The sequence below is a fragment of the Eptatretus burgeri genome, chromosome 17 (genome assembly GCF_056783735.1).
Source record: "Eptatretus burgeri isolate ZD-2024b chromosome 17, Ebu_testis_v1, whole genome shotgun sequence".
NCBI lineage: Eukaryota > Metazoa > Chordata > Myxini > Myxiniformes > Myxinidae > Eptatretus > Eptatretus burgeri.
The window spans coordinates 6,713,330-6,739,662 of NC_140977.1; the positions used below are offsets into that span (position 1 = coordinate 6,713,330).

Here is a 26,333-nt window from a genome sequence, read left to right on the forward strand (position 1 = left end):
GTTGCAGCAGGTTGACCATCATCTCAAGGAGATGGGGATGGGCCTGGCATCTGCCTGGGGGATGGCCAGACGGAGGCCCCTGGAGTACCGGCAGAAAGTGGACGCAGCGACGCGCTGTTCTGGCACATGCTCCCATACCTGACCTGACAGAAGCAGCATATCCAGGGTAGAGTGACCTGGTCTGAAACCAAATTGATGATTGGAAATCAAGCCATTGGAGAAGAGGAAGGATTTCATATCTGAGGCGATGATGGATTCCATCACCTTGCTGATGATTGGGAGAAGGCTGATTGGTCTGTAGTTGCAGGGATCTGTTTTTGCACCTTTTTTATGCAGGGCAGTGATGTTAGCAGATTTCCAAGCAGATGGCAGATGACCTTGGGCAAATGAGAGGGTGAATAGAACAGAGAGAGGGTGAGCAAGAGCAGAAGAGCAGGCTTTGAGGACACGTGGGCTGATGCCGTCTGGACCGGTTGCAGAATCTGACTCGAGGTTTGAAAGCAAGCTCTCCACCTTGTCAGGAGAAAAGGATACAGAGTCCAGGGACAGTTGGGTGCGACTGGGTAAAGTGGGTAGAGATAGAGATGGGTTTAGGACACAAGATTTAGCTGCATCACCAAGTTTAGACATTCAGCTTTATCACGTGTGGAATCAGCAGTGCGGCCATTTGAGGTAAGGGAGGGGATGGAGGGGGAACATACACCAGAAACAGATTTGATTAAACGCCACCAGGATTTTGAGGAGGGAAAAAGGTTTGAGAGTTCAGACTTGAGATGAGAAAGATGTTGTTTTCTGGCTCTCCTAAGGGTAGATACACACTTGTTCCGAGCTTTGTGGAAAGAACTGAGATTGCCCTCAGTTGGGTTTGCTTTCCATGAGGCAAAGGCAAGTTGTTTCAGGACAACTGCCTCGCCACAAGCTTCAGTAAACCAAGGGCGGGAGGAAGGGTAAGACAACTGAACACGAGAGGGGATAAATCTGTGCATGAGTCTATCTCCTTTGCCACACCCCAGCGTTGGAATACCATGTCCAGCGATGAGCTTGTGGGTGCTGAAACCATGAACCGGCCACCCTAAGTCCTTGACTTCTTGCAAAGTCAAAGAACTTCGTGCTATTCAGGTTCACAGTTCCAGACCCATGGGGATCAACACACGTCTCATAACCATCCCGATCAGTTCCAGTCGATGCATTGAAATCCCCAAGACAAGAAGTGTATCTCGCCTGGGGCGCTGATCAACTACAGACTCGAGCGTGGCATAGAATGTGTCCTTCATGGTGAGATCAGTCGCCTCAGTCGGAGAATTTACAGAGAACAGGGAAATGACACCCAAGGAGTGATGAATCCTTCATCCCCTCTCCAGCCTCGCCGCCCCCCCCCCCCCGCTCTCTCTGCGATTTGTCCCCACCACATTTCCGCAGGGCGCTCAAGGTCCACCAACAACCCCCTTCTGGTAAAACTACCAAAATCACGAATCACTGCTCACCTTCACTCTTTCATTCCTCTTTTTCCCGCCTTTGGAATAAACTCCCTCACTCTATTCAATCCCATTCTTCCCTCCAGGCCTTCAAAACAGCTGTTCACCACCACCTCTTATCATCCCCCATCCAAATCCTCGATCTTTTCTACCCCTGATAATCCACCCAAGCCCACCTCCTTCAAATTCCCTGCTTTCCTTCCTGAAAGTCCCTGTAATGTAAATCTTGTATTCCCCATGTTCCCCGCCCCATCCCTCTCCCTTCCACAGATCTCCTAATGTCTCTGTTCCCCACCGTTTTGTCCTCCCCTCTTGTCTCATGCCCCCCTTGCTGTGCGTTGTGTGTTAGCTCTCACACGAGCCTCGACAAGGTATACAAAATAAAAATCCTGCCACCAACCTCCAAATAAGAAGTAACCCAACTGCAGGAGGACGTCTGCAGACACAGTTGGGCACTAGATCAGAGGGGCTGGTGATCAGATACAGGAAAGTACTGATACTTGCATAGATTGGGCAAAAGATTGGCAGATGTAATTTAACCTGAGCAAGTGTAAGGTGTTGGGGATGGGAAAGAACAATGAAAATAGAGATTACAGGATGTAAGGGGTAAGTTTTGAAGTGTGTCACACAGGAGAAGGATCTAGAGGGTGGTGATAGATACGGGAGGTAAGCAGGCAGCACAGTGTCAGGCAGCTATAAATAAAACAAATAGGGTTTTCGGTTGTATTCGGAGGGGGACCAATTATAAATCAAAAGAAGTGGTGTTAACATTGTATAGGAATTTAGTGAGGGCCACTTCTAGAATGGTGTGGGCAGTTCTGGTCACCACAATTCAGGAAGCACATAGATGCCATTGAGAGGGTTCAGCGCAGGGCTACTACATTGATTCCGCGCCAAGGTAGACTCAGCTATGAGGAGTGGCTGAAGGAGACAGGGCATTATTCACTAGAAAGGAGGTGGTTACGAAAAGATATGATAGAGATGTTTTAGATTATATAAGGTAGAGATAAAATAAGTGAAGATGAATTATTCAACAGAGTAGACAGTGATAGAACCAGGGGCCATAGCCTGAGTAAAGAAGAGGAGAGTTAAGATGGTAGTAAGGCAGGGGACTTTCACTCACAGAGTAGTTAATGCATGGAATGGTCTCCCTGGACTAGAAGAGTTTTTTCCGTAAAATCGACAGTGGCAGGACCAGGAGGAATAGCCTAAAATTAAACAAGAGGAGAGTTCGGAAAATAATAAGGGTTAGGGGTCTTTCACTAACAGAAGAGTAAATGCATGGAATGGTCTCCCTGGAAAGGTAGTGGCAGCAGAAACAGGAGATAAGTTTAAATTAGAATTAGATAGGTTCCTGAAGTTATGGAGATAGAGGGGTATGGGGATGTTGATGAGACTTTTAGGTAGTTTGAGTGTTGATGGATGATTGTGTACGGAGTGCTGTTGGTGGGGGTCTTGTCAACGGGGGTTGTGTGGTTGATGTGTGTTTTTAACCAAGCCCCTGCCCCCTCCCCGGGGGGAAGGAAAGGGAAAAAAATACAAAAAAAAACTGCAAAAAAACTACAAAAAATAAAATAAAATAATTTATTTTGTTAATTTCATGAATTAAAAACTTTTTTGGGGGATTTTCTTCTTTGGATCTTGTGTCAATGGGTTGGTGTGGTGTTCGCGCAGGCATGATGGGCTGAATTGCCTCCACCTGTGTTGGATTTCCTTGTTATTCCTTGTAAAATTAAAATAATGATAAACATAACGGGAGGGATTAGAACGAGTAAACTACCAGTAAACTACAAGTTCAAGAAAGAATTGGAAAATTTACTCTTTGAAAAATTTCCACTAAATTGTTTTTTTCTGTCAGAAACTAATTCCCCCTTTAATACATTTTTCAAAGTCAATTGGATTTTGAAGTTCGATTTAAACGATGTCTTCCAGGTAAGCATCCATGACGTAAATAGGGAAGTGCGTGTGTATGTAGATGTGTGTTCATAAAGCATAATATTACATAATCTTAGCTAACTCCCCCTCCCACCCCGCCTATCTCTGTCTTTCCCTCTATCCCCCACCCCGCCCTTACATCCTCTCCCTCACAGAGTGTATAGTGACGTGTGGTGAGACGTCGCTCTGCCCCCCCTCCCCCACCTCAACACCAACATGCTCCCCCCTCATTTTTGGCATGTTCATCATGTGTCTCTCTCTTGTCATCAATTTTGTGAATAGCCATGAATAAAACAAAAGTTTTCAACCAATAATAATCAGACAAGACCCTCAAGGCGTTCCTCTTTTTCAGCTCTGCCATCAGTTTGGTAGAATACAAGACTCGGTTACATGATGGTTAGAGTGCCCGCTCTGAGTCCGGGAAGTCGGCGGGTCAAACCCCGACCGAATTATACCAAAGGCATTAAAAATGGAACGTGCTGCTTCCTTTGTTGAGTCTCAGCATTTAAAGGGATATAGCACGGATAAACAACACTAGGAAGGCAATGGCAAAGCACCCAGTATAACCCTTGCTAAAAAAATCTGCTTTGGCAGCACCAACGCTCTGTGAAGAGTTTGTTACATATGCATTTATTCATCAGCTTGGCTCAGCATCAGCATCAGCATTTATTCATCAACAAATGCTCGAAGTCAAGGCAGTCTCTATTGGGAATCAAAGGCCGCCTCCGATTTTAAAAAGTCTGGGACTTGACCTACTTTCCAACTTTTCAACTTGTGGCATCAATGTTCTCCTTCACTCTTGGCTGGCTCACTTTATTCACGCTTACAAGTGGCAAGTTCCTCCTGATTTGTGAACAGCACTAATCTGCTTGCCAACAAGCATCCCCCAAGATAAGATTCTGTTTCTGATTTTAAAATACTGTTACATTTTAAAATATCCGACCAAACAGAACTCTAAGATCCCAAGCCAGCCACACTTAACCACGAAGCCAACACCAGGACAAAAATCTCACCAATGTTTATTGACTTTTGGAATATCCTAGTGATTGTCCTAATGGGCCCCAGACCATGACATACCACTTGGTTATCCATCTCCGCTCATTATTCCTTTCCTCACCAGTTTGAGAAACACACCCTGGCCATTTTGCAACTCTCACGAGTTATCCTTTGAATTTTAACACATGATGGCGACATGTTGTGGCCAAAAATAAAACTGGGAAAGGTCCATTGACGGAAGACAGGACATTGCATGGGATTTTTAGAATGAACAGGCACTGTGAACAAGACTTCCTTTCCTCTCGACATCAATTAAGAAATGGAATGCGGGTACACTTCGTTACGGATGCCTGATACAAAAACAAAACAAAACAAGAAAAAGAGCAATCAGATTGCAGACACTCACCAGGACTTGTTTTGTGTGGTGCGTTGTGTGGCGTTTGTGCACTGGTGTGTTACGTAATTAAGAGACATAATGAGAACTGCCACTTTATAAATGCCGGCAGTGATGACTGGTTCAACAAGATCAGAGATTTTTGAAGGTTTTTTTTTAACAATATGGTTGCCGAATCACGTGACCGACGACGTCCTCAAAAAAATTTGGTGGACCACTTTATCCCAAGATGACCCTCAAAAATTTTCATACTCATCGGATGTGGCGTTCTACATATGCAATTATGACGTCATAACGAAGGCACCTATGGCATCAAAAAAAAAATCTCACTCATTCCCCATGAGGAGTACTTGCTATGTGCCAAGTTTCAATTTGTTCCTTGGTGTGGTTTCAAAGATACAGAGGTCCAAAATTATTCCATTTTTCCAATATGGCTGCCACACCACAAGACCTACGACATCATAATTACCATTGAAACAGTCTACATAAGTAGTCACACCGATGGTGAAAATTTAGTCTCAATCCGACAAGCGGTTGCGGAGAAAAACACGAAAGTTCTGTGCGGACAAACAGACAGACAAACGGACCCAAATGCAATACCCTGTCCTTCCACAAGGGTAACAAGATGGCTGACGAAAGGACGCACTGTATTATCTGAACAGAAAAAAGAATATTCCTATCTACGTTGATGAAATGCGGGTTTTACCCATAATTCCGCGACATCCCGGAACTGACCTCAACGGCGACCGACAGTCGCTGAAAATGAGTCGGTACGCCTTCAAATTGGTCGAGGGTTGCCAGCATGGTGCGGTCGATACAATAGACCTCTCCGACGACGCGGTGACCTCTTCCGGGACAGTTTAGCAAGTAAGGAATGTTCCATTTCCCTCTGATGACGAGCGGAAATTGTAAGACCGTGCGGCCTTTCCCCACAAACTCTGCTTTGCCATTTTCTTTGTCCTCCAGTTGGTTGTGGTTCGGCTGCGACACTTTTAAGGTTCCATAGACAAAAAGGAGATCCATGTTATCTAGAAAGGAGCACACAGTGTTGTGATAACGAAGTGCCGTACTGTAATTAGTGGCAACGGTGATTGGGCAGATGTGGCAGCACTGTATATGAAGGTCAATGGCTGGTGTTGACATGTATACCACATACTCTGTGGAAAGTCATGCTGTAACAAGAAAGGTATGTTATATACTATATTAGGGAAAATGTACTCTGAGGAATGCAATTGGTATTAGAGTATTGGTTCACGAGTCAGTAAGTGACCACTATATTCGTTATGAGTGTGTGTGTGTGTGTCTGTCTGTCTGTCTGTCTGTCTGTCTGTCTGTCTGTCCCGAGCATAGCTCTGTGGGGTTTTGATCCGATCTTGATAAAATTAGGGTGGGAAGTTTATATCATGATCTAGTTGTGTTTTCCTGAGAATGGGCGTGGTGCGCCCATTATGGGTGGAGCCATGCCCAAAAAACAAGTGTTTTTAGGGGGTAGCCGATTTCAATTTGCATCTTCTCCTAGGGGGTTTGTCGAATCTGACAGGGGTTTCGGTATTTGGTTCGCCCAATGGCACCTACATAGCCCCACGGAGCTTGAGTTTTCATTTTTGTCCCAAGGTCAAGGTCACAAGGTCACGAACTTTGAAAATTTCGAATTTTGACATAAAAATCATACGACCGCCCAAACTTTGAGAGCTAGGATGACAATATTTTTTATGCATAATCTTGTGGTCATTCCCCACCTAAAGTCTTGAAACCATTTTGCTCTATCTCTAACACCTTGCCTGTGGCTCCCCCTTAAAGTTTGTTTTTACGCCGATTTCATCAAAGTATGGATAATCCGAGGAGTGCGAAATGCCATAAAGCCTATATGACGTTATATTGTTCCTGGAATGTTCCAGAGGAAGTTTTGCACCAAAGGTCATAATCCTTGACCTTTGACCTTTAAAGTTCACAAAGGTCAAATTTTCAAAGTTGTGGGAATCGAACCGGTTTTTCTACCTTCTTCGACGAACTAACTCCAATAAGCTATAGCACGTATCCTGTTTCCTTATTTTAATATCCACAACATTGTTTTGTGACCTTTAAAGGTTATGCAAAGATCAAATTTTGAAAGTTGTTGAACGAAACCGGGTTTTCAACATTTTGCAGCTATAACCCGTCACTCGTACCACATCATGTTGATCATTTTTATAACTTCCGTCAAACATTATCACATTGTCTCATCCTTGACTTCTGAAACAATCTACATCGTCAAATACCGCGAGTGAACCATCGTCGTCTCCAGACTTGTTGTTGATTATTATTACAATACACAGCAAACCGGTGTATTTATAGGCTTATTAATGCAGACCACCAAATGTGTCATGTATGTATGACAAAAACATGGGAAGCAGTTAGGGTGGAGGGGAAGAGGGAGAAGGGAAGAGAGGTTTGTATGAAGCAGAAGCAGAAGCAGGACAGGAATAACTTGCAAAAGCTCTCAAAGGAAACAGGTGTTTCTCGTGAAACAAAACAGTAACTTAATATGACGTGTTCGTCTTCTTCTCCTTTCATGGCCAAAATGAGTCCCGTGTTATGTTCCTTAGGGGTTAGCCGGGGGAAGTTTTGAGCCCAAGTCTTTCACAAATCGGCTGGCCAGGCACTGACGCTCGACTAAGTAGTTAGGGAAGGAATTTGTGATTTGTTCAGGGTGCCGGTGATAGCTCGACTACTCTTTGCAAAGGACACCGTGGGATCTTTGATGCCCAGTTTAAAGTCCGTCCGAGCGACGGTACACACATTGATAAATAACCCTGGCTGTGAAACACCGCGATGACGGTTTATAGGTGGGACGGGATCCGAACTCAGACTTGACAGCATCGTGCTGAGTGTGCATATTCACATGACATACGACGGTTCTCGGCCATGCCAGCCCAACTTGAATCTAACATAATACCTTTTATATGTAAAATATGACAGGAAATGCGAATGTAAAAGAGCATACCTCATACAAGTCGTTTCACGTCCACCAATAATGGAATCCAAGATCCTTTGGCTTCAACACAGGAACTGAGGGAGAGGGTGAAGGGGGAGGACGGAAGAGAAAGAACAAACCACACCCTTCATCTCAGGAAGGCCTGCAACAAGGTTATGAGGGGTGTGTTACACTAAGTGGATGGAAGGGCTGAGGTTGCCAGATCCTACATCTACTACAAATGGATGAGGTGTGTGTGTGTGTGTGTGTGTGTGTGTGTGTGTGTGTGTGTGTGTGTGTGTGTGTGTGTGTGTGTGTGTGTGTGTGTGTGTGTGTGTGTGTGTGTGTGTGTGTGTGTGTGTGTGTGTGTGTGTGTGTCAGCGAGTGTCATGCTTTCTGTGTCTATTAATTACGTACGATTGGAATGTACCTTTTGACCCGACAGAATGCTGAGACCCCTTCTATCTTTGAAGATCCTTTAATACTACCAAGACCCTGAAAGACCTCTAATTACCTCTACCACCGAAGGTGGAAGGAGGTTATGTTTTTGGGTGGTCGCGAGACTACCCTTATTCTCAGGTTTTCCGTCTGTCTGTATGTATGTAATGGACAGCTCTGGAGGCCAGAGGAGTTAACCGATTTTGATGAAACTTGACTGGTAGGTTCATACCAGGATCTAGTTGTATGCATTTGAGCACCGTTGCTATGGACACCACCGTTGCCTCGCAACGACACTTTGAAATTTTTGAAAAATCCTAAAATAATTTCGATGAAACTTGGTTGGTAGGTTCATACCATGACCTAGTTGTGTGCAAATGAGAACCGTTGCTATGGACCCATCCGTTGCCGAGCAACGGGACTTTGAAATTTTTGAAAAATCATAAAAAATTTATTTTTTCAAAAATCAAAAATCGGGCCATGAGTGACTGTGGGCAGTACATTCAGCCATATTGTCAAAAATTTCCAGCCGATCCTATTAAAACTGTCGGAGAAGATAGACTTTGAATGAACCCTGGTCGAAAACAATTAAAAAACGAAGTTCATTATATCTCAGAGACGATGAGTCAGATATACATGAAACTGGTATGGTAGGTTCATGGTATGTCCTAGTTATGTGTGAGAAAGAACCGTTGCTATGAATCCCTCCGTTGCCTAGCAACGGCCGAAAAACCTCTAAATGTGGGGGTATTTTAACGAAAAAAACAATCTGCAGCATTAACCCTTGAAGCTAGAATCATGAATTTTCTTGTGCTTAATCCTCAGGTCATTCCCCATCGAACGGGCCCATCGCGTCAGGTTATATTGGGTAGTCGACTACCCATGTCCGCCTACCGGTTTGTTTGTTTCTTTGTCTGTCTGTGTCGAGGATATCTAGAAAAGTTGTGGACGGATCCGGATGAAATTTTGTGGACAGGTTCTGTGTGTGACAAGGACAAACTGATTGGAGTTTGGTGAATATCCGGATCCGGATCCGTCTCCTCGAATTTTTAAAGTGATTCTTCACCGTTGAGAGATCAGGCCAAAAACAATAAAAAGCACGATATCTCGAAAGTTGTGGACGGATTCGGATGAAACTTGGTGGACATGTTGGGTTTGTGACAAGAACGAATTGATTAGATTTTGGTGAAGATCTAGATCCGGATCTGGATACGAGAATTATTTAATTTTAAAAGTGATTCTTCACCATTGAAGATTTTAGGAGAAAAGGGTTGGTCACTAACATACAGCATGAAGTGCAAGCCTTTGGTGACCTTTAAGTTGGAATGAATGGAGGTCAGGAACTTCTGCAGCTGGAAAAGATTCATTTACAGACAGACACATACACTTGCTACCCTTTGTGAGAGAGATTTATTTGTTGATGTGCGAGTCACCAGATAACAAGTAGTCAGCAAGGGGTTGTGTCACCTCTGAATATATCAAATTCTACATCACATTTAGAACACATACTGTTACAAAATGTATTATACACGAGCAAATACTACCCGTCGCTTCACTGACGGGAATACTAAAGGGGGGAAGGAGAAAAATAGGGAGAGAGGAGTGTGGGAGAGAGAGCAGGGAGAAGGGAAAGAGGAGGCAGAGGGAGGGGAGCGAGGAGGGGTGGGGGATCGAGGAGGGGTGGGGGAAAGAAAGAGAGTGTGACAAGTGAGGAAAGGAAGGCAGATGCTCAGTGGAGCATGAATTACCACCCGGATGCATCCGGAGACAAACACCACCCAGATGCACCTGGAGACAAACACCACCCAGATGCACCTGGAGACAAACACCACCCAGATGCACCTGGAGACAAACACCGCCCGGTCGCGTCCGGAGATGAACACTGCCTGAACAAGTCCGGAGCCAAGCTGGCCGGAGACAAACACCGCCCGGACAGGTCTGTAGACAAACACCGTCCAGACATAACCACCGTCCGGATATGTCCAGAGAGAGAGAGAGAGAGACAGAGATGGGGGGGGGGAGTGAGAGAGGTGTGGGAGGAGGGTGCTGCACAGTATTGGAAGGAGGTAGGGAGAGAGAGAGTTATGCTTTATGAACACACACACACACACACACACACACACACACACACACACACACACACACACACACACACACACCTGATAGCGGCAACAACCCAAAAAGCATGAGCAGCTTCACTAAAAAACGTTAAATTTATGGAAACGTTTCATGGACATGTTCACAAACATTAATCTTTATAAATAGCTGTGTGTAATGTGTGGAAAATTTTGGCTCAGAAATTTAGCAAACACGTTAATACGGCAAACAGTTCAGAAATCAGGTGTTATTTCACAACAACTCGCTCAGGGCGACAGCACAAAAACCACTCACTCAGGGTGAAGGAGTGCAAACCACTCGCTAAGGGTGAAGGAGTACAAACCACTCACTAAGGGTGAAGGAGCATGAACCACTCACTCAGGGTGAAGGAGCACGAACCACTCACTCAGGGTGAAGGAGCACAAACCACTCACTAAGGGTGAAGGAGCATGAATCACTCACTCAGGGTGAAGGAGCACGAACCACTCACGCAGGGTGAAGGAGCATGAACCACGCACTCAGGGTAAAGGAGCACAAACCACTCACTCAGGGTGAAGGAGCACAAACCATTCGCTTCAGGGAAAGGAGAAGGAACCACTCGCTCATGGTGATAGAGCACGAACCACTCGCTCAGGGCGACGGAGCATGAACCACTCGCTCAGGACGACGGAGCACGAACCACTCGCTCAGGGCGACGGAGCATGAACCACTCGCTCAGGACGACGGAGCACGAACAACTCGCTCAGGGTGAAGGAGCACGATCCACTCACTCAGGGTGATGGAGCACGAACCACTCGCTCAGGGCGATGGAGCACGAACCAATCGCACTGAATGACATGGCGGGCAAGAGCGTCCGCAGTGAGTGAACGAATCGCTCAGAAGGACGTGGCGCAGCACCACGATTGACCGTAAGGTGTTCAGCAAGTGGCTTAAGCACTCATGCAAGCACTCCAATTAAATGGTTGATCAGGAACAGTTGGTCAGGCTGTCGCTGTATATCATAAAGGATCCCTTGAACTTGAAAGCCAGTCTTCTCCCCACACACAGCAATTAATGAAATAAAATGAATTTGTTCAAATAATGATGATATCCACAAAACAGTTGCTGCTTCATGGAGAACAACCCTGGAGACATCGCAAAGTTCAAATTGATTTCCTGTAGAGCACCTCGCGAAACATCCAAAAATATCGACAGATCTGGCAGCTGCTATGGATAGGCAGTCCCTCTGGGGGACAGGACGTGAGGTCTCACAGTGAATGCATTAAATCATATAGCTCAATGAAGCTGGTTAATTTTTGCACGTTCCTAAATGTTTTTGTTCACTCAATATAATTCTTCAAACAGGAGAAAAAGATAAGTTTAATGCTTTGGAAATTACGCATTTTCTTTTGTATTTACGGAAACGAAGGCAACATAGCCAGGCACAGGGAGGTGGGGGCCGGGGGGGAGCAATTTTATTTGACTTGCTGTGAATAAAGAATTGTTGGATGGGTTCAGCCCTGCATCCACTGCCTGTTTTTTATACAAGGTCAAGGCTCATTGAGGAGCAATGTGACTTGGGCACAGACTGACAGTTGGGCAGTTGGGCAACTTTTGGACAGAATAAGCAAGGGAATGAACGAATGGGAATAGAGAGAGAGGGGATGACAGGAAACACAGTAACATGCAAGTAGGAGGGTTGGGTTAGGTCGGGTTAATGTGGGTAATAAGGATTGGGGGTAAAAATGGGGGATGACGAGATGAAGGCACACCACCAACTTGAGAGGGAAGAGAGAGATGGCAATACTTTACTAAAGCTCCTCCCGGGCCCATTCAGTGAAACAATCATGGATGAGTTAGAGGAGATAGGTGGAAGCACAATGGAGGACCTGGGTACTTTGAGGGGATGACCGAGATGTCCTCAACGGGGAGATGAACTCAAGAACAGACTCGTGCATCATCAAGGCAAGGAGACCTGGACTCGCACTACTTCCTTGTCGTGACCTTTAACTGATGCAACACCACAGCCGGAGACAGTGAGTGGAGTATCATTCCCTTGGAGGATTCTTCACCAATTCAACTCCAACCCTGAGAGCATCAAGTGGCGTGGCCTCTGCACGTGACACGAAAGACTGTGCACACAACTCCACTCCACTACATTTATTTTTATTGTCCACGTGAAACATGGAAATTTTTCATCCACTGGCAATTCAATTCAGAAACGGTGCATCACATCCTTTTTGCATTAAACATGTAAATTCAATTCAGCACAAATGATCGTCGAAAATCACAGCACAAGGTAAGTGAAGCACGAAGGTGAACGCCTGAATGATTAAAACAACAACAGAGAAGAAATGGGTGAGATGGGTCTTCCGTTATATTGTGAACCTTCAACATGGCACGTTTCTCATACGAGGTACAAATTGATGGAAAGGTTTGTCCGAATCACACGCTGGGAAATCTTCGTGGGTCTTTCCAATTTCCTAACATTCTCTTTTGATGAATCACCAAATGTATTTATCAAATTGAAGGAAAGAACACTTTGAATCAAGGACTGATAGAAAAACACCAAAATGCTATTACAGACTTGGAGCTCTGTCAACTTCCTTAAAAAGTACAATCATTGGTTTGCTTTTCCAGCCAACACCTGGTAATTATTACTGCATTCCAAACACCTGGTAATTCTTAATGCATTCCAAACACCTGGGAATTCTTACTGTATTCCAAACACCTGGGAATTCTTACTGTATTCCAAACACCTGGGAATTATTACTGCATTCCAAACACCTGGTAATTATTACTGCATTCCAAACACCTGGTAATTCTTACTGCATTCCAAACACCTGGTAATTCTTAATGCATTCCAAACACCTGGTAATTCTTAATGCATTCCAAACACCTGGTAATTCTTAATGCATTCCAAACACCTGGGAATTCTTACTGTATTCCAAACACCTGGGAATTATTTTTCCACTTCAATTTGTATTCGATCACTGTGTCCCAATACTTATACTCAGAAACGTGTTCTATACTATGATCAAAAACCACGTGGGATAACCAACCACCGGACGAAGCCAACCCACACGGCACAAACAACCCACCAGGCATAACCAAACCACCTGGCGTTACCAAAGCACCCCGCACAACCAAACCATCCAGCATAACCAAACCACCCGGCATAACCAAACCACGCCGCATAACCAAACCACCAGACGTAACCAACCCACCCGGTATAACCAAACCACCCGGCATAACCAACCTACCCGGCATAACCAAACCACCCCACATAACCAAACCACCCCGCACAACCAAACCATCCGGCATAACCAAACCACCCCGCATAACCAAACCACCCGGCATAACCAAACCACCCGGCATAACCAACCACCGGCGTAGCCAACCCACCCGGCACAACCAACCCACCAAGCATAACCAAACCACCCGGCGCAACCAAACCACCCTGCACAACCAAACCATCCGGCATAACCAAACCACCCCGCATCCGGCATAACCAAACCACCCGGCATAACCAACCCACCCAGCATAACCAACCCACCCGGCATAACCAACCCAACCGGCATAACCAAACCACCGGGCATAACCAACCCACCCCACATAACCGACCCACCCAGCGTAACCAAAACACCCGGCATAACCAAACCACCTTGCATAACCAAACCACCCGGCAGAACCAAACCACCCGGCGTAACCAAACCACCCGGCAGAACCAAACCACCCGGCATAACCAAACCACCGTACATAACCAACCCACCCCGCATAACCAACCCACCCGGTGTAACGAAACCACCCGACATAACCAACCCACACCGCATAACCAACCCACCCGGTGTAACGAAACCACCTGACATAACCAACCCACCCTGCATAACCAACGCACCCCGCATAACCAAACCACCCGACATAACCAACCCACCCCGCATAACCAACCCACCCGGCGTAACCAACCCACCCGGCGTAACCAACCCACCCGGCGCAACGAAACTACCCGACATAACCAACCCACCCCGCATAACCAACCCACCCCGCATAACCAACCCACCCCACATAATCAAACCACCCGACATAACCAACCCACCCCGCATAACCAACCCACCCGACATAACCAACCCACCGCGCAAAACCAAACCACCCCACATAACCAAACCACCCCACATAACCAAAACACCCGACGTAACCAAACCAACTTGCATAACCAAACCACCACACATAACCAACCCATTCGGCGAAACCAAACCACCCGGCGTAACCAAAACACCCGGCATAACCAAACCACCTTGCATAACCAAACCACCCTGCATAACCAAACCCACATGGCATAACCAACCTACCCTGCATAACCAAACCACCCCGCATAACCAAACCACCCGACATAACCAAACCACACCGCATAACCAACCCACCCGCATAACCAACCCACCCGACATAACCAATTCACCCCGCATAACAAAACCACCCGACATAACAACCCACCCGGCGTAACCAAACCAACCGGCATAACCAAACCACCCGGCAAAACCAAACCACCCTGCATAACCAACCCACCCCGCATAACCAACCCACCCGACATAACCAACCCACCCCGCATAACTAAATGCATTCCAACACCTGGGGAACCGCATAACCAACCCACCTGGTGTAACGAAACCACCCGACATAACCAACCCACCCAGCATAACCAACCCACGCTGCAAAACCAACCCAGCCGACATAACCAACCCACCCCGCATTACCAACCCACCCCGCATAACCAACCCACCCAGCATAACCAACCCACCGGCGTAACCAAACCACCCGGCATAACCAAACCACCCGGCATGACCAAACCACCCTGCATAACCAGGCCACCCGGCAGAACCAAACCACCCGGCATAACCAAACCACCCGGCATAACCAAACCACCCAGCATAACCAACCCACCCGGCATAACCAAACAACCCAGCATTACCAAACCACCCGACATAACTAAACCACCCGGCATAACCAAACCACCCTACATAACCAAACCACCCGGCATAACCAACCCACCCGGCATAACCAACCCACCCGGCATAACCAACCCAACCGGCATAACCAAACCACTCGACATTACCACTGATCTCTACTACTGGATTGGTCACGATGTCTCGTGCGTGAAGTCACCGGAAGTGCACTTTCCGCCATCTTGTCTCCCCCAAAAGAGGCGAACTGTCGTAACACGCAACGTTGAACCGGGCCTGGCCGATTTTGCAAAATATATTTCTTCAAATATATTTCAACTTCTGTCTAATATTTTAATGGATTTTGAAGTAAATTACTGTTCCAATTACTCAATCGAATTCTGGAAAATTCCCTTGGCAATTGCAAGGAGATCAATGCATATTATGAGGCCCAACACAGGGTTGGATCGGGAAACAAAAATAGGCCTAACATCCAAGTTACATTAGGCTCCAGGTCACTTCATCAACAACAAAACAAAACTAAAGTCATGTTTTTTATGTTATTTAAAATCTTCTTCTTCTTCTTTCAGCTGCTCCCGTTAGGGGTCGCCACAGCGGATCATCCGTTATGATCCGCATAATGATTTGGCACATGTTTTACGCCGGATGCCCTTCCTGACGCAACCCTGGTCGCCTCTTACAACACAGGGATAAATTTTTATGTTATTTCAAATATGTGTTCTTATTTTAGGCAATTTTTGGTTATTCTACCTTTCTTCATGTTTTCGGGGCAAGGTTGTGAGCTACGAGATGTTGGCTTGAAGGGCGTTTTGAGACCAAAGTTCGCAGGCAAAAGTTAACCATGACGAGGCCAATAACTCCATACATAGCCTTTCAATGTAATTTATATGTACTCAGGGATCAGGACTTGGACCATTACTATTAATTATTGACATCAATGATTTGGAGAGAGGGGTGAAGAGGTTTTCCAAATTTGCAGATGACACAAAGCTTGGAGGGAAGGTGGATAGCAGAGGGGGTGGTGATCAGATTCAGGAAAGTGTTGATACTCTCATAGATTGGGCAAAAGATTGGAGAATGTAATTTAACCTGAGCAAGTGTAAGGTGTTGGGGATGGGGAAGAACAATATAAATAGAGATTACAGGATACAAGGGGTAATGTTGGAGTGTGTCACATCGGGGAAGGATCTCGGGGTGGTAAGAGATATGGGAGGTAAGCAGGCAGCACAGTGCCAGGCAGCACAATGTGAAGCAAATCTGGTTTTCAGTTGTATTTGGAAGGGGATCAATTATATATCAAAAGAGTTGTTAACATAGCCCAGTAATTTAGTGAGGGCCACATCTAGAATATTGTGTGCAGTTTTGGTCACCACAACTCAGGAAGGACATCGCTGCCATGTCGAAGGGTTCAACGCAGGGCGAACAGATTGATTCCGGGCCTCACTCGACTCAGCTGAGGAGCAGTTGAAGGAGACAGGGCTTTATGCAATAGAAAGAAAGAGGTTACGAGGCGATATGATTGAGATGTTTAAGGTATTGAAGGGCATCGACAAAATAAGTGCAGAAGAATTATTCAGCAGAGTAGACACAGTGATCGCACCAGGGGCATTGCTTGAGAGGAAAGAAGAGTCGAGTTAAGAAGGTAGTAAGGAAGGGGTCTTTCACTCAAAGATTAGTTAATGCATGGAACGGTCTCCCTGGAAGGAATTTGTGACAGAAACAGTGGGTGGGTTTAAATTGGAATTAGATAGGAACCTGGAAGTTATGGAGATTGAGGGGTAGAGGAAAAAGCCTGGTGTTGGCTTAGTGGTTCGGGTGGCGGCTTGGGATCCCAGGGTCCTGAGTTCAAGTCCCGTTGGCCGCTGAATTAATATACACCAGGAGGTTGACTCGGCCTGTCATCCTTTCGAGGTCGGCAAAATGAGTACCAGTGTACTGGTAAGGGGGACACTGCATCAGCGGCACAGCCGCATCCCAACCAATGATGCAACCAGCAGCCATAGGCTGCACTCGATAGTGAGAGAGGGGTAGAGGGATGTTGGCAGGTCTTTTTTCAAGTTTGAGCATTGATGGATGATTATGTGCATGTCTGCACAGTGTTGCTGATGGGGGTGGGTCTTGTCAAGGGGTGTTGTGTGGTTGATGGTTTTTTGTTTTTTTTTTACCCAAGACATGCTCACTCCTCTGGAAGTTGGAAAAAAAAAGTCCGGAATTTTCTTGTGTTGATGTGGTGCAGGTATGATGGGCCGAAAGGTCACCACCTGCGTTTAATCACCATGTGTATGACGTCACAAAATACACTTAACACATGAAAATGTGAAATGTCAACGTTCCCTGTCAGCACACAGACGTAAAAGGTGATTAAACCACGCAAAGTGACATTCTCTCACGGTCACATGAGGTCTGTGATTTTCACAAGTTCATTACACCAACTAATAAAACTTTGCATGAGTTTCATGCAAATTTATTGCTTGCATTTGGAGATTTCTTACTGCCAGTCTGCTGTTTTCGTATTCGCTGCAGTGATGTTTTGGGGGAGACAAGATGGCGGAAAGTGAACTTCCGGTGACTTCACTCCTCGGTATACAATCGCTGTGCACGTGACCAATCCAGTAGTAGAGATCAGTGGGCACAACCAACCCACCCCGCATTACCAACACACCCGGCGTAACCAAACCACACGGTATAACCAAACCCACCCTGCATAACCAAACCCACCCGGCATAACCAACCCACCCCACATAACCAATCCACCCCGCATAACCAAACCACCCCGCATAACCAACCCACATGACATAACCAACCCACCCCGCATAACCAACCCACTCGACATAACCAACCCACCCGGCATAACCAAACCACCCGGCATAACCAACCCACCCGGAATAACCAAACCACCCTGCATAACCAACCCACCCGGCATAACCAACCCACCCTGCATAACCAAACCACCCTGCGTAACCACACCCACCCGGCATAACCAACCCACCCCGCATAACCAAACCACCCCGCATAACCAAACCACCCGGCATAACCAACCCACCCGGCATAACCAAACCACCCGGCATAACTAACCCACCCGGCATAACCAATCCACCCGGCATAACTAACCAAACCCCTGTAACCAACCCACCCGACATAACTAAACCACCCGACATAACCAACCCAACCGCTGTAACCAACCCACCTGGCATAACCAAACCACCCGGCATAACCAACCCACCCCGCATAACCAACCCACCCCACATAACCAAACCACCTGACATAACTAACCCACCCAGCATAACCAACCCAGCCGGCATAACCAAACCACCCGGCATAACCAAACCACCCAGCATAACCAAACCACCCTGCATAACCAAACCACACCCGGCATAACCAACCCACCAGGCATAACCAAACCACCCTGCATAACCAAACAACCCGGCATAACCAACCCACCCTGCATAACCAAACCACCCAGCATAACCAACCCACCCGGCATAACCAAACCACCCGGCATAACCAAACCACCTGGCATAACCAACCCACCTGGCATAACCAATCAAACCGCTGTAATCAACCCAGCTGGCATAACTAAACCACGCAGCATAACCAAACCACCCAGCATAACCAACCCACCCAGCATAACCAACCCAGCCGGCATAACCAAACCACCCGGCATAACCAAACCACCCAGCATAACCAAACCACCCTGCATAACCAAACCACACCCGGCATAACCAACCCACCAGGCATAACCAAACCACCCTGCATAACCAAACAACCCGGCATAACCAACCCACCCTGCATAACCAAACCACCCGGCATAACCAACCCACCCGGCATAACCAAACCACCCGGCATAACCAAACCACCTGGCATAACCAATCAAACCGCTGTAACCAACCCAGCTGGCATAACTAAACCACGCGGAATAACCAAACCACCCGGCATAACCAACCCACCCGGCATAACCAAACCACCCTGCATAACCAAACCACCCGGCATAACCAACCCACCCCGCATAACCAACCCACCCGGCGTAACCAAACCACCCGCATTAACCAAACCACCCGGCATAACCAAACCATCCTGCATAACCAAACCCACCCGGCATAACCAACCCACCCCGCATAACCAAACCACCCTGCATAACCAAACCACCCGGCATAACCAACCCACCCGGCATAACCAAACCACCCGGCATAACCAACCCACCTGGCATAACCAATCAAACCGCTGTAACCAACCCAGCTGGCATAACTAAACCACGCAGCATAACCAAACCACCCAGCATAACCAACCCACCCGGCATAACCAAACCACCCAGCATAACCAACCCAGCCTGCATAACCAACCAAACCGCCGTAACCAACCCACCCCGCATAACCAAACCATCCCGCATAACCAAACCACGCCGCATAACCAACCCACCCCGCATAACCAACCCACCCGACATAACCAACCCACCCCGCATAACCAACCCACCCGACATAACCAACCCACCCGGCATAACCAACCAAACCGCTGTAACCGACCCACCCCGCATAACCAACCCACCCGGCGTAACCAACCCACCGGCGTAACCAAACCACCCCGCATAACCAACCCACCCCGCATAACCAACCCAACCGCTGTAACCAACCCACCCGGAATAACCAAACCACCCGGCATAACCAACCCACCCCGCATAACCAACCCACCCCGCATAACCAAACCACCCGACATAACCAACCCACCCAGCATAACCAAACCACCCTGCATAACCAAACCACCCGGCATAACCAACCCACCCTGCATAACCAAACCACCCGGCATACCCAACCCACCCGGCATAACCAAACCACCCGGCATAACCAACCCACCCGGCATAACCAAACCACCCGGCATAACCAATCAAACCGCTGTAACCAACCCAGCTGGCATAACTAAACCACCCAGCATAACCAAACCACCCTGCATAACCAAACCACCCGGCATAACCAACCCACCCCGCATAACCAACCCACCCGGCGTAACCAAACCACCCGCATTAACCAAACCACCCGCATTAACCAAACCACCGTGCATAGCCAAACCCACCCGGCGTAACCAACCCACCCCGCATAACCAAACCACCCGGCATAACCAAACCACCCTGCATTACCAAACCACCCGGCATAACCAACCCACCCGGCATAACCAAACCACCCGGCATAACCAACTCACCCGGCATAACCAACCCACCTGGCATAACCAATCAAACCGCTGTAACCAACCCAGCTGGCATAACTAAACCACGCGGCATAACCAAACCACCCAGCATAACCAACCCACCCGGCATAACCAAACCACCCAGCATAACCAACCCACCCTGCATAACCAACCAAACCGCCGTAACCAACCCACCCCGCATAACCAAACCATCCCGCATAACCAAACCACCCGACATAACCAAACCACGCTGCATAACCAACCCACCCCGCAAAACCAACCCACCCGACATAACCAACCCACCCCGCATAACCAACCCACCCGACATAACCAACCCACCCGGCATAACCAACCAAACCGCTGTAACCAACCCACCCCGCATAACCAACCCACCCCGCATAACCAACCCACCCGGCGTATCCAACCCACCGGCGTAACCAAACCACCCCGCATAACCAACCCACCCTGCATAACCAACCCACCCGACATAACCAACCCACCCCGCATAACCAACCCGCCCGGCATAACCAACCAAACCGCTGTAACCAACCCACCCGGCATAACTAAACCATGCGACATAACCAACCGCAGCCACCACCCCACCTCCCCAACCACCAACACCCCCTCTCCCACCCACCGCCTCAACCAAAGTGCCCTGCATAATCAATCCAGCTGGCATAACCCTTGCCAAAAGACTGCTCGGCAGCACCAATGCTCCGTCACAAGTCTGGAACATTTATCGATTGTTCAGAAGAAAAGAATATGCAATTTCTGCAAAACTACGATCAAAGGCACAAACCCACAAAACGCACACCTCACACACAAACCCACAAAACGCACAAAACGCACAACTTACACACAAACCCACAAAACGTACACCTTACACACAAATCCACAAAACGCACACCTAACACACAAACCCACAAAACGCACACCTTACACACAAACCCACAAAACGCACACCTTACACACAAACCTACAAAACGCACACCTTACACACAAACCCACAAAACGCACACCTTACACACAAACCCACAAAACGTACACCTTACACACAAATCCACAAAACGCACACCTTACACACAAACCCACACCTTACACACAAACCCACAAAATGCACACCTTACACACAAACCCACAAAACGCACACCTTACACACAAACCCACAAAACGCACACCTTACACAAAAACCCACAAAATGCACACCTTACACACAAACCGCACACCTTACACACAAACCCACAAAACGCACACCTTACACAAAAACCCACAAAATGCACACCTTACACACAAACCCACAAAACGCACACCTTACACAAAAACCCACAAAAACGCACACCTTACAGAAAAACCCACAAAACGCACACCTTACACACAAACCATGACACATGAACCGGTGTGCATGGATGTATTCCTGTGGGTGTGTAGAAATTGGGAACCCCAAAAGTGACAGGACTGGAACCCACGTTTTTTCAGCAAATGTGTTTACATTTTGCTGCCATGGAGTATATACAAAAGTTGTGTTTGTATTTTATTTACCAATCAATGCAGACATCACGTATGTTATACACGATACAATGCCGTCAAATCGATTTAGCGATGATGACCGTTTTGACATCAAATCAATATTTTACAAAACGCCTCAAAGAGATTTTGTACTTATGACGTCATGTCCAAGACTAAACGTCATTGCTCCATATATGAACAGTGAGTGCACCGTCATTGTGAGTGAGTGAGTGTTCATAATGAAGTGCAAGCAGGAATCGCACCGTATCGAAAACATCTCGGTTGGCTGCCGTCAAAACGGCCAACCTGATTGCAAGGAAGTATCTCTGCGAGCAGCATCATTTATTCCTCTCAATATGGCGTCTCGCGGGCACGCTTCGCACATGGCAACATTAGCGTGTTTCCCCAGTCGGGGAGAGCAAGAGCATTACGTGAAAATTAGCCGCTCCGAGCGCTCAAACCCCATAAAAACGATATCATTGGAAGGCGGATTAAAGAGCGACCTACCGTGCTGCCATCTGGCCATTGGAGGCGACGAATGGAAACGCAGGCGGGGGGGGGGGGGCATGGGATGGCATGGTGCCCGCCTGTCACTGCGAACGGTGCCAAGACGAGCCTGTTCCTCAAAGCGTCTTGCTCAATTATAATTGCTCCGTGCCGTAAAGAGCTGCCTTTACAAAGCCTGATGTTTGGAGGCGACGCCTTGGCAAGGGCAAGGACACAGATCATGAAGGTTACACCAACCATTGCATACATTGCTCAAATAAATAAATAAATAAATAAACAAATAAACAAGCAGTCATAGACTGGTACTTACGAAATCGTCAATTTGACCTCTGACCTTGTCAAATAAAAGCTGTCTCTAGAGAAGGTAGCGACGCAAACCAGAAGTTTCTACGATGATTCTGTACCAAACCATCAAAAATCGTAACGTCGACCGAAGCAAAAATCTCCATTTCTCCACGCAATTATTTAATATTATTTTATCAAAGTCACAAAACCGTGATATTCAGCCATCCACCAACAATCTTTACATAATCCAACGGCTTAGAGAGTCAGGCATTCGACGATAACCTTTATTGGGATAAAAAAAAATGACTTTTAAACACCATCTTTATCGAAAACACCGTCAGCGCGCACATGCAAAACCTTTACGTTACTCAACGACGCGTCTGCTCGAGCGCGCTGCATCACGTGACGACCCGTGAAGCGGTGAGTGAAATATTTTTTATACAATCTTAAAACGTCTCCAAAACATCCGATTTTTACCAGAATTTCAACAACCGAGTGTTAAGCGTCCTAAGCGATAGCAAAAACTGAAGACAAAATTAAAATCGAAGTTAAAACGAACTCGTAACGTCGACCGAAGCAAAAACACTCAATTTCTCCACATGAATTTATGGAATTATGTTTGACCTCACTGTGACCTTGACCTTTGACCGATTTTGACCAAAATCTAATCAGCGCTAGCCATCACCCTCCTGAATCACATTGTGTAATTTGACACTGGTAGCTTCTTCCGTTCTCGAGTTATCGTGCCTACAAACAAACACCCTAACATCTTTCTGAGGTTGGCAAAATGAGCACCAGTGCACTGATATAGGGGTACAGCATCAGCAGCATAGTTGTGCCCTCACGAAATGATAGCTACGTGACAGCCAAGCTGCCATATGCAAGAAGAAGAAGCTCACTCGAGTCTGAAGCCACCATCTTTTTTTGGCCTGCTCAACAATTCCTTGTCTGGGAACAGGCCGCATCGGTTTCTTCATGATAAAGTTTTCTTTGTTTCACTTTCCTCACTCATATCATCGAATGCCTGATCATCATACCGACGAATCACTGGATACGTTGCAATGCTTATAAACACCAGGAGACGCCAGCGCTCGTGGCTTTATTTAATTTCCGTACATGCTATAACCTCAAGAATCTATTAATCTCAGCCAAATTTCAACATTTAAACTTCTTTATTGACGTCAGCAGTAGTTTTGACTATTAAAAAAGTGTTCACATGTCCAATTTGGACATCGCTTGACATTCTGGGTGTCAATCGGTGCATGGTGTTTACATAACCGATCGGCAATCACTAATCGCTTGCCAATCCAGCCGTTCCTAATCAACCGTTTCGTTGGAGTGCTTGCTTGAGAGCTTATGCCAATATGTGAGTGCTCTACAATATTCACACTGTCACTAAATATATCGATTGACTTGAACAAAGTTCAGGGCCCACCCGCCTGCATTTGGCCATGTGGTGCCTCGTAAGGTGAGTTTTCCTCCCCCTCTGTTAAGAAGACTGTTGAGGACTGACGGTTTAATTTTGAATTTACCAGGAAGATGGAGTGGGTTTTAAATGCTCCCGACCAGTTTTATACAGAACCCGGTGGTTAAAAAGAAAATGTTGCTGTTTGGGAGCATTTTATCCCCTTTCCCTTCCCCTCACGCTTACCTCCTCCCAAACCTCCTCCCCACTTCCACTTCCCCCCTCCTCCTCGCTCCCCCCTCTATCCCCCCTTCCTGGAGTGTATAGTGACGTTTGGTGAGGCGTCACTCTGCCCACCCCCTTTCCTCGCTCTTCCCCCCCTTCAGAGCTCCCGCACCCCTTCCTCTCCCGACTCCCTCTCTCTCTCTCCTCCTCCCTCTCCCTCCTCACCCCCCACCCCCAAACCACCCGACGGGTTGTGATATATATATATATATATATATATATATATATATATATATATATATATATATATATATATATATATATATATATATCCACATATATATACTGTTACGTGAATGTGGGAGGGGGGTACCCATAGCTAGATTGAGGGAAGAATAAAATGGACCATATGACCACGAAGGTTGGATTCCTCTTGTAACAGGGAAAATGTTTATAATGCCATTAATAAACAGCAAGTTTCCAGTTTGGAATGATTTTAGGTTTTGTTTGACTCCAAGACAGACAGACAGAGTAAAAAAATTACCTTACTCCTCTGTGTGCATGTGCGATCGGATGACATTCTGTACAATTTGCCAAATTCAGAGCCAAAGTTCCACTAAATTTCAGGTTCATGTTCCGCTTCATCTTAAGTAAGATTCATGTTCCGATTCAGGGTTAAAATACAAAATTCAATTGAAATCAAGTAGTCCCTCGGTCATCAACTGACATCTGTAGTCAGGACAAGATTTAGGGACAGGCGACCGTCTGGGGTTCTGAGCTCATGGGAGGGAGGGATGCTATGAACCTCCAGCAATGAAATTTGATGCAGGAGACCATTCGGTTCATCATGCCCATGTGACACCAACCCCAGATTAAATTCATCTGTCAAGCTAACGACTTATTTTAATTGGGGAGAGGGGATGTGATATGTGCAGGCATCAGGGTATTACAAAAAACATTTTAAATTTTTTTTATGAGAGTGAGGGAGGGGGGGTAGCGAAGTTGGTTTTAGTGTGAAGAATGTACAACGTTGACCACACTGTATCCCTGAACGAGAACCTCTCACAGACATCACACTCCATACACATGCACACAATCACCCATGACCCATCGATACCCAAAAACACAACGGATCCGGTTCGGAAAACTTTGCTTTGATTGAGGTAGAATAACCAGGTGTGTGTTCAGTTACCAAGTAGGCCAGATAGCGGTTGCCAAGCCAGACATTCCTTATCAAGGGTTTTGAATCGAGTGCTTGCTTGCGTGCTTAAGCCACTTGGCGAGCACTCGATAAGAAATTTGGGAACTGCCCACACCCCTGATACATATTTGACCTCCACATGGAGCAAACCCGAGCCGGAAATATTATTTACGAGCATATACAACCCGTTGCTTCACTGACGGGAATATTACCGGGGGGTGGGAGAAAGAGGGAGGGAGAGAGGAGGTGGCGCAGGAGGGGTGGGAGAGCAAGGTGCTAGGAATGGGGAGGGGGGGTAAGACTGAGAAAAGGGGAAGGTTGGAGAGAGCAATGCCTCACCAAATGCCACTATACACTCTGGGAGGGGGACGGTAGGAGTGAGGACGGGGGAAGAGGAGGCGAGGAAGGGGGAAGTGGGGAGGGAGAGGGGGTTTGGGAGGATGTAAGCATGAGGGGAGGGGTTCTTGACTCGCGTTTGGTAGTGGGATTTGTGGAGAAAGTGGGGGGGGGGGGGTAGCACAGGATTGAACAAAATGTGGTACGTTAAAACAACACGTTAATACAGCATGCGGAGACCGCTTGGAGATGTCCATGGGGGGGGGGGGGTGGAGAGGGCGGAGTTGAGGAGGAGCTAAGCATGAGGGGAGGGGGAGGGAAGGCAGCACAAGGGGAGGGGAAGACAGCACAAGCGGAGGGAAAAACAGCACAAGGGGAGGGAAGGCAGTGCAAAGGGAGGGGAATGCAGTGCAAGGGGAGGGGGAGGGAAGGCACCATGAGGGGAGGGGAAGAGAAGGCAGCATGAAG

General features: G+C 47.0%; 1 protein-coding gene across 7 annotated transcripts in view; it reads right to left on the reverse strand.

Annotated features, from left to right (window-relative positions):
- The window catches only part of GGACT (gamma-glutamylamine cyclotransferase), a 121,299-nt gene that overhangs the window by 30,892 nt on the left and 64,074 nt on the right, over positions 1-26,333 (reverse strand). For 5 of the 7 annotated variants that reach the window (XM_085863143.1, XM_085863137.1, XM_085863140.1 and 2 more), the window contains exons 4-5: positions 7,784-7,848; positions 5,536-5,828 (exon numbers count right to left, since the gene is read on the reverse strand). In XM_085863143.1, coding sequence (XP_085719269.1) covers positions 5,536-5,823 — 288 coding nt within the window. In that variant the 5' untranslated portion in view covers positions 5,824-5,828; positions 7,784-7,848. Of the gene's footprint in view, positions 1-5,535; positions 5,829-7,783; positions 7,980-22,413; positions 22,433-26,333 lie in introns of those variants that run through there. The other 2 variants (XM_085863139.1, XM_085863138.1) reach the window with 2 other exon arrangements.